This window comes from Anser brachyrhynchus, assembly GCF_964034855.1.
Source record: "Anser brachyrhynchus genome assembly, chromosome: 27".
NCBI lineage: Eukaryota > Metazoa > Chordata > Aves > Anseriformes > Anatidae > Anser > Anser brachyrhynchus.
In genome coordinates, this window is record NC_137720.1 from 570854 (window position 1) to 587659 (window position 16806).

At 40.5% G+C, this 16806-nt stretch overlaps 1 protein-coding gene across 3 annotated transcripts in view; it reads right to left on the minus strand.

The window, feature by feature from the left end:
• Positions 1 to 31: 31 nt before the first annotated feature.
• Positions 32 to 16806, minus strand: part of MAGI3 (membrane associated guanylate kinase, WW and PDZ domain containing 3) — a 73261-nt gene continuing 56486 nt past the window's right edge. For 2 of the 3 annotated variants that reach the window (XM_080568964.1, XM_080568965.1), the window contains 8 exons: positions 15526 to 15718; positions 14133 to 14318; positions 12143 to 12328; positions 8435 to 8537; positions 8192 to 8324; positions 7561 to 7704; positions 4643 to 4781; positions 32 to 3191 (listed from right to left, as the gene is read on the minus strand). In XM_080568964.1, coding sequence (XP_080425090.1) covers positions 2095 to 3191; positions 4643 to 4781; positions 7561 to 7704; positions 8192 to 8324; positions 8435 to 8537; positions 12143 to 12328; positions 14133 to 14318; positions 15526 to 15718 — 2181 coding nt within the window. In that variant the 3' untranslated portion in view covers positions 32 to 2094. Of the gene's footprint in view, positions 3192 to 3636; positions 3727 to 4642; positions 4782 to 7560; positions 7705 to 8191; positions 8325 to 8434; positions 8538 to 12142; positions 12329 to 14132; positions 14319 to 15525; positions 15719 to 16806 lie in introns of all 3 variants that reach the window. The other variant, XM_080568966.1, reaches the window with a different exon arrangement.

The window sequence follows — 16806 nt, forward strand, 5'->3', positions numbered from 1 at the left end:
TCTATTTTATACAGTGCAGAACCAACAAGCAATGAACTGGACTTTCTTTTTTAATATCTATATAAAAAATAATGAGCGATTTACAGGTCTCTTTCTAGTCAGAACCTCAGAAGTATGTATAAAGGTGCTGTACATTATATAAACATTTACACCCAGTACATCCATACATTGCTTAGCATTCCAAGGCCACATTGCTAAGTCATCTGATACAGTAAGTACAGATACAAGTTCTATGGAAAGAGAATTCACACACAGATAGGACAATAAATCAGGTCACATTAATATATAGAAAAAATAGAGGGGTAGTTGATGACAGGGAAATAATTTCAGTGGTGCTATTTCATCTCTGTACTAAACTTCTGAATCTGTTTCAGCATTCAGTGGTTAGGGCAAGTGCATACAACAACAAAAAACAGACTCTCTTGTTAAGAATACATGGTTAATATCTACATAGACTAACTTTGAAGTATTAAATATTTTCACAGTCATACTCCATAACATGGAGTACTTGTTCATGTTATGCTACACAACAAATCAATGGATCATCCAATGTGAAGCAGCAGAGCACAGTTCAGATCTGCTTTAAAGCCAATGTCATTTTCAAAGTGTTTCTTTAAAAAGCTGTTTGAGTAGTCATCTGTACTTCTAAAGAGTTCTTCAACTCAGAACTGAATCACTGTGCTTCAATTACGCTTTAAAAACATTACATGTTTCAAAGCCTAAACAAGTTTGAATTTTCATGAGTAAGTAACGCTTGACCTGCTACACTTCTTTTTCCTTCTGCAACCTGGACCAATACATTCCTTTTACCACCTTTTTTTTTTTTTTTTTTTTTGCAGTAATTACAGACCTATCACATCAGGAAATCACCTCTAAAACTATCATGGAAATAAAACCCTTCAATTTATGCAGTCTGTTGTTCTTACTGCTATAGGTCTAATATATGTCAGAAGATTCTGGTGGTAACATTCCCCAGTATTATTTTTTTAAAAAAATCTGTATTATAGCCCAAACAATAGATACTAGGACTCATGTACCCTGTATATCATACTATTTAGCACTCTTAGACACATGTTTAAAATAAAATATGGGAGACCTAATACACACAGGCAGGAACTTCATTTAAGGAGCTAGTATGGCAGTTGGTTCTGTCCTAAAGATCAATTGTTAGCTCTACAGAGGGAAAGAAAAAATCCAATTCTTAACTAGCATTAAATAAGTAAAGATGTGACTTTTTAGTATACAGCACCACAATGAGGCTGAAAATAAATGCACACTCAATGCTTATGTTTACAAAGAATGCTAAGGAGGACATCGTGCCACAAGTGAAACCAAAAGAATTATGCTATTTAACAGAAACCAGCATTTTCTCCTTTTTGACAGATGTTTGCAAACAGTTGTTATAAGCATCTTCATGAATCAAGAAAATAAAGCAATTTTGTTGTGTTCGTAAAAGGCAAAATTACAAAACATTGATTTATGCCAAATATAATTTTTATCTACACGATTTTATATTAGGTATAAAAATTTAAGAAAAAGACATCAATTGAAACAGCATCAGTGGCTCATTTGCTGCCCTACAATTGATAGAACCAACCCACCCATCTTCTTACTGAACCAGTAAGACATGGGTATTTCCTTATGTAAACATGCAACATGCTCTTGAGAAAATACCCATTTCGACAAAACCTTGACTTTCCTGTGACTGGAATACATATGAGAAGAATTAGATTGACTGGATACAGTAGATAACTTGGCACAAGAACAAGAAGTGAGTCATGATCACATTGGCAATATAGGCATTAAATAATTTTGTTCAGAAACTCACAATACTATCTGAGAAAGCCGTAGCAGTGCAACGTTGAGAGCAGCAGAACACCGCCTTCAAAAGGACAAGGGGACAGCAGCTTATGGAGGCATTTCATTTAAGCAATCCAAACGGTCCTTCATGCAGCTTAGATAATTTAAGAATGAATCAAATACTTTCCACCCTCTAACCAGTTTCTGAAAAATATGACAACTTTGTGAAAAGAAACAATGCTTTTAAATGATCATTATTAGAAACTTGATTACATGTTCTAAAAAAAGTGTCAGTCAAACCCGTTTTTCAGCCACACCTGCTGTATTGGTGACTTTACATGCACTTGGTACCCTCCAAGGTCCAGGAGTTATTGGTGTTTTCTTGACCGGAGAACTATTTTCAGATTTGGAAATTCCATCATCTTTGGTTTCATCAGGCAGCTCCATGTGTCGCTCTCCATGCCGTCTGTTCAGAATATCAGTCTCCTGTGCGTCTAGCCTTCTTTGTTTCTCCATGGAAAGCAGTGGAATATTGGAAAGACTTGAAGTTTTGAATCTGCTGGAACTCAGTTCTCCAGAGTTTGACTTCCTTATTTTTTCATCTTCGGATGTGTTTCTCTTAGAGTCACTGAATGGAAGGTTGCTCTCCTCAAATGCTGCATATTTTCTCTCTGGAGACCACCCTTCCTTCTTTCCAGAACTCTTCTGCTTCCCTTCTTTCCTTGTGACTCCTATTTTACCATTTCCACCTTTCAGTTGCTCAACAGTCATCTTATCACCGCCAGTTAAGTCAGGATATTCTTGTAACTTGCAGGACGCTTCTATGTTTCCTTGCTTACTGAGATGCTTTTGAGGACTGGCAGACCTGCCTTGATTTCCACTGGAACACTCTTTTTTGCTACTATTGTTCATCCCTATTTCTGTGAGTTTACTCTCACTCTTTCTGGAACTGTCAGGTTTATGTGAGAGATTGACGTAGTTTTTTTCAGGATCCCCCTTTCTAGGGCTGTGCAAACCTGTGTGATGGTGTCCCTCAGCTGCCCCTAACTTTTTTGGACTTGCAGATCTGTCTCTTCTGGTCCCTAATTCCAAACTACTTTTTGTGATTTCAAAGCCAGGACTGGAGGAGAGATCCCATCTGTTCTTTGTTCTCTGGGGAGAAGACAGAGGCTTCATCTCAAACTGGTTTTCAGTTAAAGTGCTTATCTTTTCAGGCACAGTGTTCTTTGCTTGTTCCAGTTTCTCAGACAGTTGAACTTTCATTAAAGCTTCTCCTGGTACTGGTAAATAACACACTTCAGATGGGGAAGCAGAATGTGAAGATGAAGATAATGGTGACTGTTCTTCATATATTACAGTTGATGAAGATGGATTATAACTATCCCAATCACCTGGAAGTAAACAGAGAGAGATTTGATTAAGTTTTTTAAGACTGTTTTAGAAACGTGCATGCTACTGAGGTATCAGGATATTATGTGAAAGCTTCAATTTAAAAAAGATACTGTAGTGGCATCATCTAAAAGTTTTATTTAGTCATTTTTCCATATTGCATTGTTCTACAACCTACAACAATTGTAAGGAAGTGACTTTGGAAAAAGCTTGTGCTTATGCTGGCTGGATTTCTGTGGGACTGACATGGTCTTTTATAAGCATAATTTTAGAGCCTATGCAGCCAAATTGCAAAACAAGTTCCTGACCTACATTGGTTACAAGAAAATCAAATGCTAAAATGCTTTTTTTGCTAAAAGAAAATTGAAAATAATGAGAAGTTGAGGTTATTCATAGCTTTGCACTTTAATAATAGGAAGAGATGAAACACGAGACATGCAGATTTACCAAGTCTTTAAGGAAAACCCAAGAAAAGCACTGAAAGCCCTTAATGTTGCTCAGGTTTCACGTAGGGACACAAACTGGAGGGAGCCAAACCTGAAGGAGGAAGAGAAAAAGCCCAGAACTACATACCAAAATCATAGAGTACAGCAAGCAAGAATTCAATCAGGAACGTATGATTAACAGCAAGACAAGAGGCAAAACCTTTCCCTTCTTTACAGTCACTGATCTAGTAGTCTAACTTGTTTAAGCTATCTCAGGACCTGACTTTGGCAGAGGCCTGGACCAGATGGTCTCTAGAGTTCCTGCCTGACTTTCGATGATTGTGTGTTTCTATGTCAGATTTAAGAAATTTCCATGCACGAGAGGGCCAGCAGTGGTTCCAGATAGCTCTTGTGCTGTCCTCTTGGTGCACGGTAAACATTATTTAGCATTGCTGAAATTACACCAAGCTTAAACAGCTGTTAGTAAGGAGAGAGCTAGAGGTGAACCTCACACTGGTTCCCTCTGTTCTCGCTTGTAAATGCTGATTTAAGAGGACCTCAACAGAAGTTCATCAGAACACAGAGGACTCTATTTAACTTTCACACTTAGTGACAAAGTAATTCAGTGTGAAACACAAATGAAGCCAGTCAGGAAGCTAGCAAGATGGCACAGAACAGATCTCGTAGGTCACAGATGGGCTGTTTCCATGCCATGCACTAATTCACTCTGATTTTACTGTGATGTGCAATTTGGAACAGTAAGATGTTAAGAACCATCTTCTAGCTCTCTGGAGGAAAGAAATGGAGAAACTTCTGAGCAGATTTTATCCCTTGAGCGGATGCCAGTTGCTGCCTGTAAATGACTGAACACAACAAACTATTTGGTAGTTCAAACTGTGTGTTTTGAAATTTTCAAGGGATAAACTCATGGTTAGTTAACTATTATTGAAAGGCTCTTCATCAGAAAAAGTGACCTTACAATTTTAAAGAAATTTACACAAAATGAAACCACACTTCAGATGACATACTGTGATCTGGTATCAAGCCAGTCCCTGGTCTCAGCAGCAGCAAAACTTTATTTCCTCCAGCCTGAATCAGCTCAATAGCTCGTGTGTGTGTGATTCCTTGGGTGGGTTCTCCATTAATTTCAACAATTTGGTCACCAACCTGGTAAGAAAATAACAACCAGTTCAGTTTTTATGAATCACAGCCACCATAAAATAATTTTTAATTTAGAAAGAAAAAACAGAGACAGATGCATCTGTTTTTCCTCTCTCATTAAATCCACATGAAATCAACAATAACAATACCACCCCAGCTGATTATACTGGGGACTGCTGATCATACAACACAACACAACACAACAAGGTGGCAGTTCAGAACTCTTCATGTCAGGTCTCCTATTCAGCCAGCTCAATAAAAAGTCTCAGCTTACTTTAAACATATCTTCCACTTATTTACAAGTGATGAGACAGGTACAGCCATGTTCCTGAGCTTATTTTCATTCTGGATCATCTTACAGAGGGAGATTATTGACAAACCATGAAAAACCTGGCAACATGCATCCGTATGTTTAATAAAAAACTGACTGTTACTATGGCAGAACAAGTTTCATATAAAGGGATGGATTCATTTTTCCAAGTAGGAAAGATCACCTTTATGCAGTTACCTGGGTCTCTGAGGCCAATTACCAACTTATGTAGAAGTTGGGTGGATAATTATACTTCACACCGATTTTGCAGGCTACCAGAACGGGGCTCAAATGGTATCTGTACAAAGCATCGTGAAACCTATTTTGCAATACACGGGTCAGCCAATGGATGTCACCAGTGTTTAAATTTAGCAGTTTAAAGAAACTGGGCTTTGTTAAATAAAACGCCTCTGCCAAAGAAGGTCACTAGCTGGTTACGCATCTGATAGGACAGGGCGCTCTGCACCATGCTACGTGCCTCGCATCATGCTCAGCTGCCATTAACTGGGTGAGAAATTCCTCTCCACTGTTTTAGAGTACAGCCAGAAAAATGACAGCATTTTACAGCTGCAGGAGGGACAAAGTGAACGACACAAAACCCACGAACAATCTCACACTGAGTGAGCTCAGAGCTGCGGGGGCACGCAGCGCAGCACTTCTGGCCCTGCTCCACTGCTCCCACCAGTGCCTGACCTGCAGCTGACTGGCTGCGGACGGGTCCAGACTGCACCCACCATCAGCAAATATATTCACTACGGAATAACAAAAGCACTCATGTGGCCAAAACCCGTGTCCTGAGTGATGCAACAACCAGGGCAGAAGCGGTGCAGACAGCAGCGTGATTTACTTACATTCATATTGTACTAGCACTTTGCCTCCTCTTGCCCCTGACACATCTGAATTAAGCAGCATTTTATTCACACAAATGCACCACCAGAAACGAATGAGGATGAAACACGTTAGGATTCTCCCATGCTGGTGGGACAAGCAGCTGACTCTGTTCTGAATCCACTTTTCAGATGTGATTGCACTACTGTTACACACAGCTTCAGCACAGGAATGGCGTGAGTCTGCAGATGAACTCTGCTCTACTGTACAGTCCATTTGTCTACTAGTCAAAAGTAGGACTTCTGGGAAACAATAAGATGAAACTTGAGCCTGTTGTTCATGTAGGTTTGAATCTTGCTCTCAGCACCTTTGCCACCTGTGATCACAAGGCACTCCTGTTTTACTGGCCAAAAGGTGATCAGAAACAAAAGAGTAACAAAAAAGATCTGGATGTGACTTTATGAGAAAAAGCATGAAGCTCCAGGTTTGTTTTTATTATTTAATCTGTCTGCTAGGATAGGACTCCTTTCTGTTAAGAGATGAAACTGGAAAACTCAGAAACAGGCAACAGGATGTACTTCACTGTACCACGCTGGACTGAGGAGGAAGAAACTGTGAGCATTTGAGGAGCCTCCTATATACATACATCCTTGGCACAGAAAGGTGCCTGGTGCCAAGTGGTAGGGTGGGCTTTAAAAGACTGCTGAGGAAGCTCCCCGTGGTCCCCCCTCCCTTGGGATCTATTTCTGGGCTCTTTCTTGAACACAGCTATGTAGGCAGAGACCATCGGCTCCCATCATGCTTGTCTTCTCCCCTGGTCAAAGACAACATGCAGTAAATCTTTATCTCTCTCCGAAATTTAATTTCTGCAAAGAATTAGGATAGTGGAAGTTAACAATACATAAAATGTCACATCCAATTGAGAGTCAGAATAGCTCCAGCAAGTATTGAGTGTCAGCTCCATCCTGGTAGACTATGGTACAAACGGAGGCAGAGACGTGTGTCAGTAGCCACGCACAGAGCGAACCACCAAGGGGCTGCATTTCACGGTCACCTGACTCAGTTTTGTGCTCTAGACTGTGAAAGTTCAGCTCTGAACGGAAGTCACAGATATCATGTACCATCAATTCTTTGCTATTGTACCTATATATTCTGTTTTTCCTACAATAACAGAGAGTGAATTTCTTACAAAAACATAAGCATCAGCAGAGTAATCTTTGAAAAAAATATTAGGCTTATATCTTCAAATAATGCACAGAACATCAATAGCACAATGTACACATAGAAACTCACTGACTTGGACAGTGAGTATACTTTCCGTTTTCTGCTCCACCGTGCAATTTCTTGTCTGGAGTATCCTGATTTACTGCTGCTAAGCCCAGGGACATTATTATAACTCAGGCACATGGATAGACAGATAGGTCATTTCGGATGGCCAGAGTTACATTTTCTCCTTTAAAAGCCTAGCACCACAGCATTTGCTATCGCTGCACAGTAATAGCTGAAAGGACAGCTGTCCAGATGTTTTTTTGCCTGCTGGGATCCTGAACTCATGAAAAAACAAAGTTTGTTACCACCATAGGCAAATTAAGTATGTCAAAAGGCTGACTTCTGTGCTAACAAACTGATTAGAAAAGACAAACTCACATGTACTCTCCCATCTTTGACAGCTGGTCCATCTTCAGCTAGTCGAAGGATAAATAAGCCCATGTTGTATTCCTTTCCTCCTCGAAGACTGAACCCAAACCCTCGAGGGCCTCTCTCCAATTCTACTGGGAAACAGCCAGAATTCTGTGCAGGAAGTGAGACCAAAGAGAAAAAAAAAAGATGAGGACCTATAGGCAGACATAAATTTTTGTTTCTCTGGAAAAATGCTTTACAAATTTCTACATTTTGAGAAACATGCAATATACAATTTAAAATGAATTCATCACAACTCATGTATGATTAAGTGCAATGGTTTCATTCTAAGTCTAAATATAAATAACATCTTTCTTTCTAAGTTTTAGATATGCGTAAGACTTCTTTAGGAAATGTTGCCAGAGCGTCAGTAGTAGCCCTGTTCCAAGGATTTTGTCTGAGTATTCACCTATGATAAGCAAATAAATATAAATTATTAGCAAAAACATTCTGTGAAATGCTTTAGTGCATTTTTATAAGCAACCTTCTACCCATGTCTGACATGGAAACATTTTACTGTTCTCATTTTGAATACTCTGAGGCAATTTCACTGTAGCGTCTTGATGAACCAGCATTTTGCGTGCCTCTGCATGGTTACCTGCACCTGCGAATGACGACTACCAATAACTGAAGCAATGCCAGCATCCGGTTGTGTCAAGTGCTTATGCTCGGGCCACGAAAGCCTGTAACTATTTGAAACTTCTTTTCCAGCTTCAGCTTCGGTAGCTACCCTACAGAAAAGTAAAAGGAAGCGGATGTTACCTTCGCATTTAAACAATCCCACCAGTCAAGCTTTTCTAGTTGTTTTCAGTTCCTTTTGCCAAATACAAAAGCTCTGTACCTGTCTGTGCTGGAAGGGTTCATCTGTGCTGATCCCAGAGGTCGGTGCTGTGGAGCTGGACTCTGCTTGGCAGAGTTTGTTCCCGATGGAGGACCACGATGTTCTAATAATTCAAACAAAAACAACAGTCAGAGATAATTTTCCAAATATAAAGCGAGGCACACGCAACAAGAGACCACAGTGACCATCAGTGCTATGTCTGCTGCTCTCAACTGCCTGGAACAAAACAGAAGGTTTGCATCTGAAATTTTGGGAAAAACAACCACAGCTTTCAGAGGGTGAGCTGAAAGGCAGGTCTGTGTAACAGCTGATGGGCTGCTCACAGTGATGCTACTGCCACAGTCCCTCAGATTGAGCCAAGCTCACACCAGTTACCAGGTGCAGAGGATTTCCCTAGGTTTAGTGCTGTAAGCCAGAAACCAATGGCAGTTCATCAGTTCCACAGCGTACGTTATATAGAAATTTTACTCTTACTTACACTGCTTTTTCTCTGAAAGAAATACACAATTTTAACCAAACCCAACATGAACAAAATGCTTTTAGACGGTCTGCAAGTTGATAAAGAGCAGAAGGTGTTAGAGCCAGTCAGATACACAAGGTTGGTTCAGATGCTCAATATAACAGTAATTTGTAAGGGATGAAGAACAATGACCATTTGAGAACATATCACTTTTATAAGGTAAGAGGAGAATGAGGATTTGCAGGGGCAATTAGGATTCACCGATGAAGGCCTGAACAACAGAGGCAAACTGTCAACTCTTTTAAGCTGCAACACAGAGTCTCCTATAGGCCACCTGGAAGAAAGTTTATGAAACAGTCCCAGAGCTACACTGGAGCGACCAGGTAACTGGCATGTATCAACAAGCATTTTAGTGTTCGGCTTTCTCCCAAAGGCTAAGTAAAAATTAAACTGTAATGACGCTTTAATAAAATCCTTTAAAATAACATGATTTTCTTTACCACACAAAGTAGTGACTGTGCATTTTACAATAAATCCTTTGCATTTATAAAGTAAGACGTTTCAGAATACAAAATGTCTCTCACTTAAAAGAGTAATGAACCATAGTCTATGCAAAAAGCTGCCTCTTAGCTAGAAACTTAAATGGCAAATTGTGGCCCAAGATGAACTTATGTACTGAATTATAAACTAATAGATTTATTTTCCTTATACTGTTTTTAAAAAAATCCCAAACAGTCAAAGTGCAGTTGTTCCAGTCCTCTGTTAGGTGCATCTCATTATTCATTTCTGAGTTAAAAACAAAAAACCAAACCCTAGTAAAATATATAAAGCGCTCAAGCATCTTATGGAAAGGAAAACATAATGCGTATTATTAAACTGAATTTCTCAGTTATGCTAGACCTCAGAAATCCTTCATAGGACTTGTTGGTGCTATTACTATGATGCGCCTTAAAGAGGTTTTTCTCTAGAGACAAAATGTCAACTTTTACTTCTGGTTTATACTCAGAATTTTAATTTAGAAGCACAGGCAAAAGAAATGCCATCTGTTTGTACAAATTTTCCAGTCCTCTTTCAGCTTTCTTTCTTGTGTTTCTAGCTAATACATGACAGAAGCTGACAGGCTCCTGCTTTTGTGAAAAATGTTAAAGAATGTCTTCTGGAGCATGAAGTGGAATTCGTTTATTCATATGAAAAGCAAAGACCACAGATCTGTGAAAGCCAGGAGGGAGAGAGGAGTGCTACATGGTAGCATTTTCATTGCCAGTCTCAGAGGACAGCACTGAAGATGAGGCACTGGGGAACATTAAGCTCCAGGAGAGTTTATGTTTTGTGATGCTGTACAGCTTTTGGCAAAACAGGCGTTTTTCTCTTTGGAGCTGCATATTATATTCATCCTTGGTGTTATCCACCACCTTGTGAACAATCCCTGTAAAGCTCAGCTCTCTCCCTGGCACCCCAACAGGGGGAAAGGACTAAAGCCCTGACGAATTTATAACCACTCTGGCTTCTTAAGGGATTCTGCTGCATGGAGGGTTATGCTGTGAGCTAAACTCTATTTTTCCAAGTAAATGAGAGAATTTTAAAACAGGGATTTATTCCCATTTCTGTGGAACAGGTTCTGCTTCTCTCTTTCATTGTCCCAAAATTCTTTACATCTGAAACATGCAAACTTCAGCTGTTTTAAGTCCCCCACATTTTCTGATTGGTCTCCTCAGTCTAGTGTTATCACCTTCCCCCCCCCCCCCCCAATTCTCCTCAGGCTCTTGATTTACCTCTACGTTTTGGCTCCAAATCTCTAACTGAAGAAAGGAGAAAAGCTAAGTTCTTATACACTGTCCAGGTAAGGTCATGCATAAATGAGGGAAAAAAGATTATATTCAGAAAGCTTATTGTAAAGACAAAGAGCCCCTGAGAAACAGATCTAATGCAACAAACTCAAATTTCAATTGCATTATAAACATTGCCCTGGGCAACTGCTTTGAGGTACATCCCTTCAAACTGCAATGAATTAGATTTGATAGAAATGAAAATCTTAATAGAAAAATAACAATTTATAGAAATCTCTCTGCTTTAAACATTAACAAAACGGGAAATTAAGTTTTTGAAATTCTGTATTACGGGCTGAGATAGCACGTTAAATATTTGCAATGAATGTGAAATTAGAGAACGATCTGTTGGCTGTATTCACATTCTGGCTTTAGGCATTAATTATTTAAAAGGTGACAAAAGCCAACTTTTTGGCAAAATAATGATAGCAAGTTTAATTAAACCCACAAGCAGCAATCCAGAAAAATGCAGTGGTAAGCAGGGTTAGAAAACAGCTTTTCAGTTCAAATGATTGAATTTTACATATTTATAGTGAACTGTTTGCGTAGGAACAATACCATATTGAACGCAACACTGCATGGGAGCTTTCATTACAAATATCATCTCTGAAGATGGGACTTAGCAGTCACAAACATTCATTTCGCTGCTTAGATGATACAACAGTTGTGTGTGAAGAATTTGCTAGCAGCCTGGAAAACGCCAGACAGGATTTCTGTGGTGGGATGGGACCATTTTTCAAGCTGTATTTTTAGCAGGCAAGAACTACAGGGTGTTTCAATTGTATCCTAGGGATGCAGTACTAGTTCATTTGTGTATTTTAAGACAGCAAGAAGAAAAGACTCAGACTGCCTAAGTGGAGGGGATATGAAACGCACCCAGCTCCCGCCCTGTAGCTGGGTCCTTGCACAGCCCTTGCAGAGCCGTGCCGGATGCTCCGCAATGTTCTGACAGACCACGTCTGGCACAAAGCTTCCTGACAACTACTGCAGCGGCAAGAGACACACGTACCGTCCCATGGGGTGAGGAGGTTTTCCTTCCCAGTGCAGTCCTTTAGTCTGATGTAACTCCCCCAGAAGGGACAACTTCAGTGCAAGAACACAAGGTCTGGACAGGTCGTATTTCCATGTGAGCAGCAGGATCTCTCTCATACGAGAAACCATGAGGGAAATCCCTTACCCCAGATCATGCTGGTATTACTTGTATCTTATTTTTCAATATAACCATCTCAGCAGCTGTCTCTTTCTGCCCCACCTGTGTTCGGTTCTTCCAGAGCAAACAGATGAGCCTCATTCTCCTTCCTTTCATTCCCAAACACCTTAAAATACTCCCTTGTAAGTGAATTGACTTCAGAAGTTACAAACATCAGATCTGGCACGTGTGGTAGGCCACATTCACTCAACTGGGCCGTGCATCCTCCTTACCTTCCTCAGCAACGACGGTCAGAGTCACCACATGGCCTGCATCTTTGATCAGCTGCACTATGCTGTCGTGCGAGAGCTCCACGATGGACTGACCGTTCACCGCGGAGATGCGGTCTCCCACTTTCAGCTTCCCGCACTGATCAGCTGGGCTCCCGTCTATAACACGGCCAATCTTGTGAGGAATCACTAGGGAGTCAAGAGCAGGCACATCAACTTTTTCAGATCACAAATACTATTTGTGTTCAACAAGCACCATACAGACCCAGAACTGCCACAACCATCCCAGAGACTGTCCCTGCCCTACAGGCTGTCATCGAGGTGATGATTAAGAAAATAAAGAAGGATTTGCAGCAGATTCTCTGTCAAAAATGTTGTCTGTAATAGTTATATAATAATGCCAATTCTGTTTATAACATTTTTCTTAATATCTGACTGTCCAGAAAACACACCAACAACCCACAGCAACTCTAACCCTGAACACAGGCATCTGTGCAGCATCCTGCACCAGAAGGCGACAGTTCATCCTGCACACTGCCACGGGGACCGGCCCCGCAGCGGGCATCTCCGCGCACAAACTGCGCGCAGCAGCGCTCGCTCGCCGCTGTGCCGTCTCCCACGGCACAGGCTGGCACCAGGCACTTTCAGAATGGCTGTTTTTAAAAATTCTTGCAAAGGTAGCATCTGAGCCAAGACCGCATCATGCACTAACTATATATTGGATGAATTCAGCACAATGTTAGTTAGAAACACCGTCTTCTTCTGTGTTCCTGCTGCTTTTTGTTGTACAGTAAAATGAAGTGGAAAAACAGAGGAAAGTGTTAAGCCCCAGAAGAAAGATTCACTTTCAAGCCATCATTGTATCCATCTGCAACCACTTGAACAAGTTCCAGAGCAGTGATTTCCAATAAGGAACTAAAGGAATTGACTATGGATTTCAGGAGTTACACATTTTTAATGTCAGCTTATGTGTAAACTCACTGAGCTGGCTTGTATTTTGAGGGCTGACACAGACAACCCAAACTTGATGGACAAAAGGAGTGAATCTCAGGAAGAGCATCCTACTCACGATCTCATGCAAAAAAAGTTCAAAATTTCTTCTTGGCACTGCTAGTGACTAGCAGCTATGAGCACAGGGAATACAAATCACTTGATTACACAGAGCAAAACTGATCTTGTGCAGGGGGTCACTGACCTTACCATTACTTAATTTGGACTCAGAGCTTCCTAAAAGAAGCTTCCAGCTTCTCTCATTCACTTCCGCTCACAACATGTATTTTCCTTTTAACCTTGGTTATTTTGCTGTTTATCTTTACAACTATGCCTGAAGCCGTGCTCATATACCAGAATTGTAATAGCACAGCATGCTACTTTTTCATTTTGATGTTCTAGACAAACACTATCTATTTCTAAATGTCTGACAGTAACAACTTCATTGCTTTCCTCCAAGTGCTGCAGTCTCTACTTTCTCAGATTCCCAAAGTAAGAAATTAGATAATATAAAACCAAGGTTGAAACTAGACTTCCATTTAAATACCTATGAATCAATGCAACGTGGAGAACATACATCACAAACAATCCATGTCCTGGAGACATGTCCTGAAGACATGAAGAAACCTGAAAACAATCTACGTCCTTAAGACTACCCTGTGACAAGTACTTCACAATCCTGTGTACAGACAGGCTGACCGTGCTTTATTTCCCGTGTTCCCCACTTATGTCACAGTAGGATGAAAAAGATCATAAACATGAAGCAAGACAGACTAAGCTTCAGTTGTTTGGTTTGTGGAAAACTGGGAGTGAAAGACGACTGTATCTATACAGAATGCTGTGCACATAGCACAGCCATATCAAAGAAAGAAATCACTGAAGAAACTGCAACCCTTAGCACACATGCTAGTGACAACAGCAGCTTTGGTATAAGGACCGTGATAAAACAGTCAGGCACCAGTAATGCCAGGCAGTGACAAAACCACCAGCTCATCACACTTACCACCAGGAGGAGGTTTGTTTTTTGAGGTGAGAATGACAAAGCCAAATCCTTCATTCTCCTTCCGTTGCAGACGGACATCATAGACCTCTGGGGTCTGCTGGTTTGCAAACTCTACCCGATTTAGTCGGGGAGAACCATCCTGTGTCACGACAGGCTGTGACTCTTCCTCCTCTGGTTGCTTTTCTCCTTAGAAATAACAGACAAACAACAAATAAGGAAAAAAACCAATACTGCTGTTTTATCAGGTAAATACAACGAAGCTGTACATCTCGGTATCAGCGCTGGCAAGAGGAAACACTGCCTGCCTTGGAAAGTAAGGGACAAGTTCATAAACAACAAAATTTATATCAAATGGAAATCAGATGATGCATGAAGGCCCAGAACCCTACAAAGGTGTATATAGCTATGCAAGGAAAGCCCACTGCAGCCTGATTTTCCACATCAGAACAGACCTGGCAGTTTGTAGAACAAACTTTGTCAGAGTGATGTGATGCCTTTTTTGTAGTAAAATAAAATAGTGACTTTTCTGCAAGCTACATGTACAAAACCTACAGCAGAGATCAAGCCACAGACTAGAACTATTGCTATGTTAAGCGAGGAACAACTGTTTACTTGGAATGACAAGTGTTTTTTAAAGTCTGAAACCCGGCTTTCTAATGGGAAACCCACAGAATTTTGGTCCTGAAACAGTCTGTCCATCTATCAGAAGGCCCCTTAAAGAGACTGAGACTTGATCTTAAAAATAGTTTTCCTTTTACTTGTATATATTCAGAATGAATGGTTGACTAACACATTGGAAAAGCAGTACTGGTTACTAATCAGAGCAGGGGACCATATCAGGATTCCTGAGCTCTATTCCAGCTGTCGTTCACATGATCAAGCACTATTAACTCAAGGATAAATACCCTTCCATACACTGCAGATCTGGACACTGATCTAAAACTGCAGAATTACAAGATGCTGCACTGAACCATCTCTGGTTTGAATGCACTTATCCTTGCTGCACACAGATGCCAACAGACTTCAGAATATAGCATGTTGTCCAGAAAACAGGTTGTGTTATTACTCAATTTGCATAGCATTAATGGCTGTTCTAACTAGTATCTACAAAACGGTTTGAAGAAAACGGCATTGCCATCTTAATTTTCAGAATCTTATCTGTGTGAGCAGTGCTATCCAGCAAGTGCCAAGGCGTCAGCTTACTAAATTCTGCTTTTCTCCACTTACTCAGAATTGTAGCTGACACTCCTTAATCTCAGGTTGCTCAATTCTAGTGCAGTAACTGATATGTCTCAGAGCAGCTTTAGTTGATTTGATTACAGCAATGAAAGTGCTCCTTTAGTCACATCTATTTCGTGTGGTACACTCTCCAGACAGACAGACAGACACATACCACCAAAGAAGATCTTCCTCCGGACTGTGAGCAGCACCTGACCATTCCGTGCAGCACTGGTCATTAAGTCCAAAACTTGTTTGTGTGACTTCCCTTTAACAGGGACTCCATCAATACACATCAGTTCATCAGCAGCTCGAAGCCTGCCATCTTTTTCCGCTGCTCCCAGTGGGATTATGGCTCCAATATAGATCTATCAACAGAGCAGAGTCACTGGGTTTGAATGGCAGAACATCAACTCATTAGAACACGTAATGGTTGGAAACTAGGTGAATCCAGACAGAAAAGGTCTTTTGGGAAGATATTTTAAAAGATTATTTGACTGTCCAATTCTAGCAGAAACACAGCCAGTGAGTTTGCTTTGCACTTTTGACATAAGCATAGATTACGTACTTACTACATATACACGATTTACAGACATTATTGAAATAAAAGTCTCTGTTGTTCATTCCACTTTTTAGAATTTTTACTTATTTCTTTAACTAAGACAAGCCCAGAATACCTAGGGAAGAAGCAAAAGCATTCAAAAGAACTTGAATTTATTTCTGAAAAGCTGCTCAGTCAGTTCCATGCTTCAAGTTCTTTCAGTGCACAGCTTTTGGTGATTAGATAATGAATTCAAACAGCTGCACTCCCCTTATCAATTTTGTCTACCCTCACCTCTTAAAGTGCTACTAAATATAACCCAGATAAGAAAAACACACTATTTCATATGCTCGAATCACATTCAGGTTAAATGAAAGGTTAAGAATAATCATGGCCGGCAGCTGTCTGAGGTTAAGCAATGGAGAGCAGCTTGCCTGTACGCAGCAGTCATGGCATCAGCTCAGCACCAACAGTTATGGTTGTTATGGAAACAAAACACGAAAAATGCTACGAAGTGCAACAGAAGTAAAACTCTTTGGTTTTGCTCAAGAGAGGCACTGCTCTTCCCTTTCTTTAAATGCATGTTTAAAAAAACCAAAAGGCTTACACTGGATCATAGATGTGAACAGAAAAAAAAGACACCTCTCTTCAACTATAATCAGAAAGCAATCTATAATTATCTACTCCAAAAGTTTTTCTCTCGACAGCTGAAGCAACAGCCCCTGACATATGGTATTAGTCTTACTACTTCTTTGTAGAGAAGAATGTTTGCCTTTTAGGAAATTGAGGGGAGTCTCCTAAAGCCTGCCATAACAGGAACAGACAGCCCAGGGGGTACCAGAAGGGCATTTGCCAGCCTGCCTCCAACTTTGCCATTCCTCAACAATCACCACTCACATCCATGTGAAACTGTGC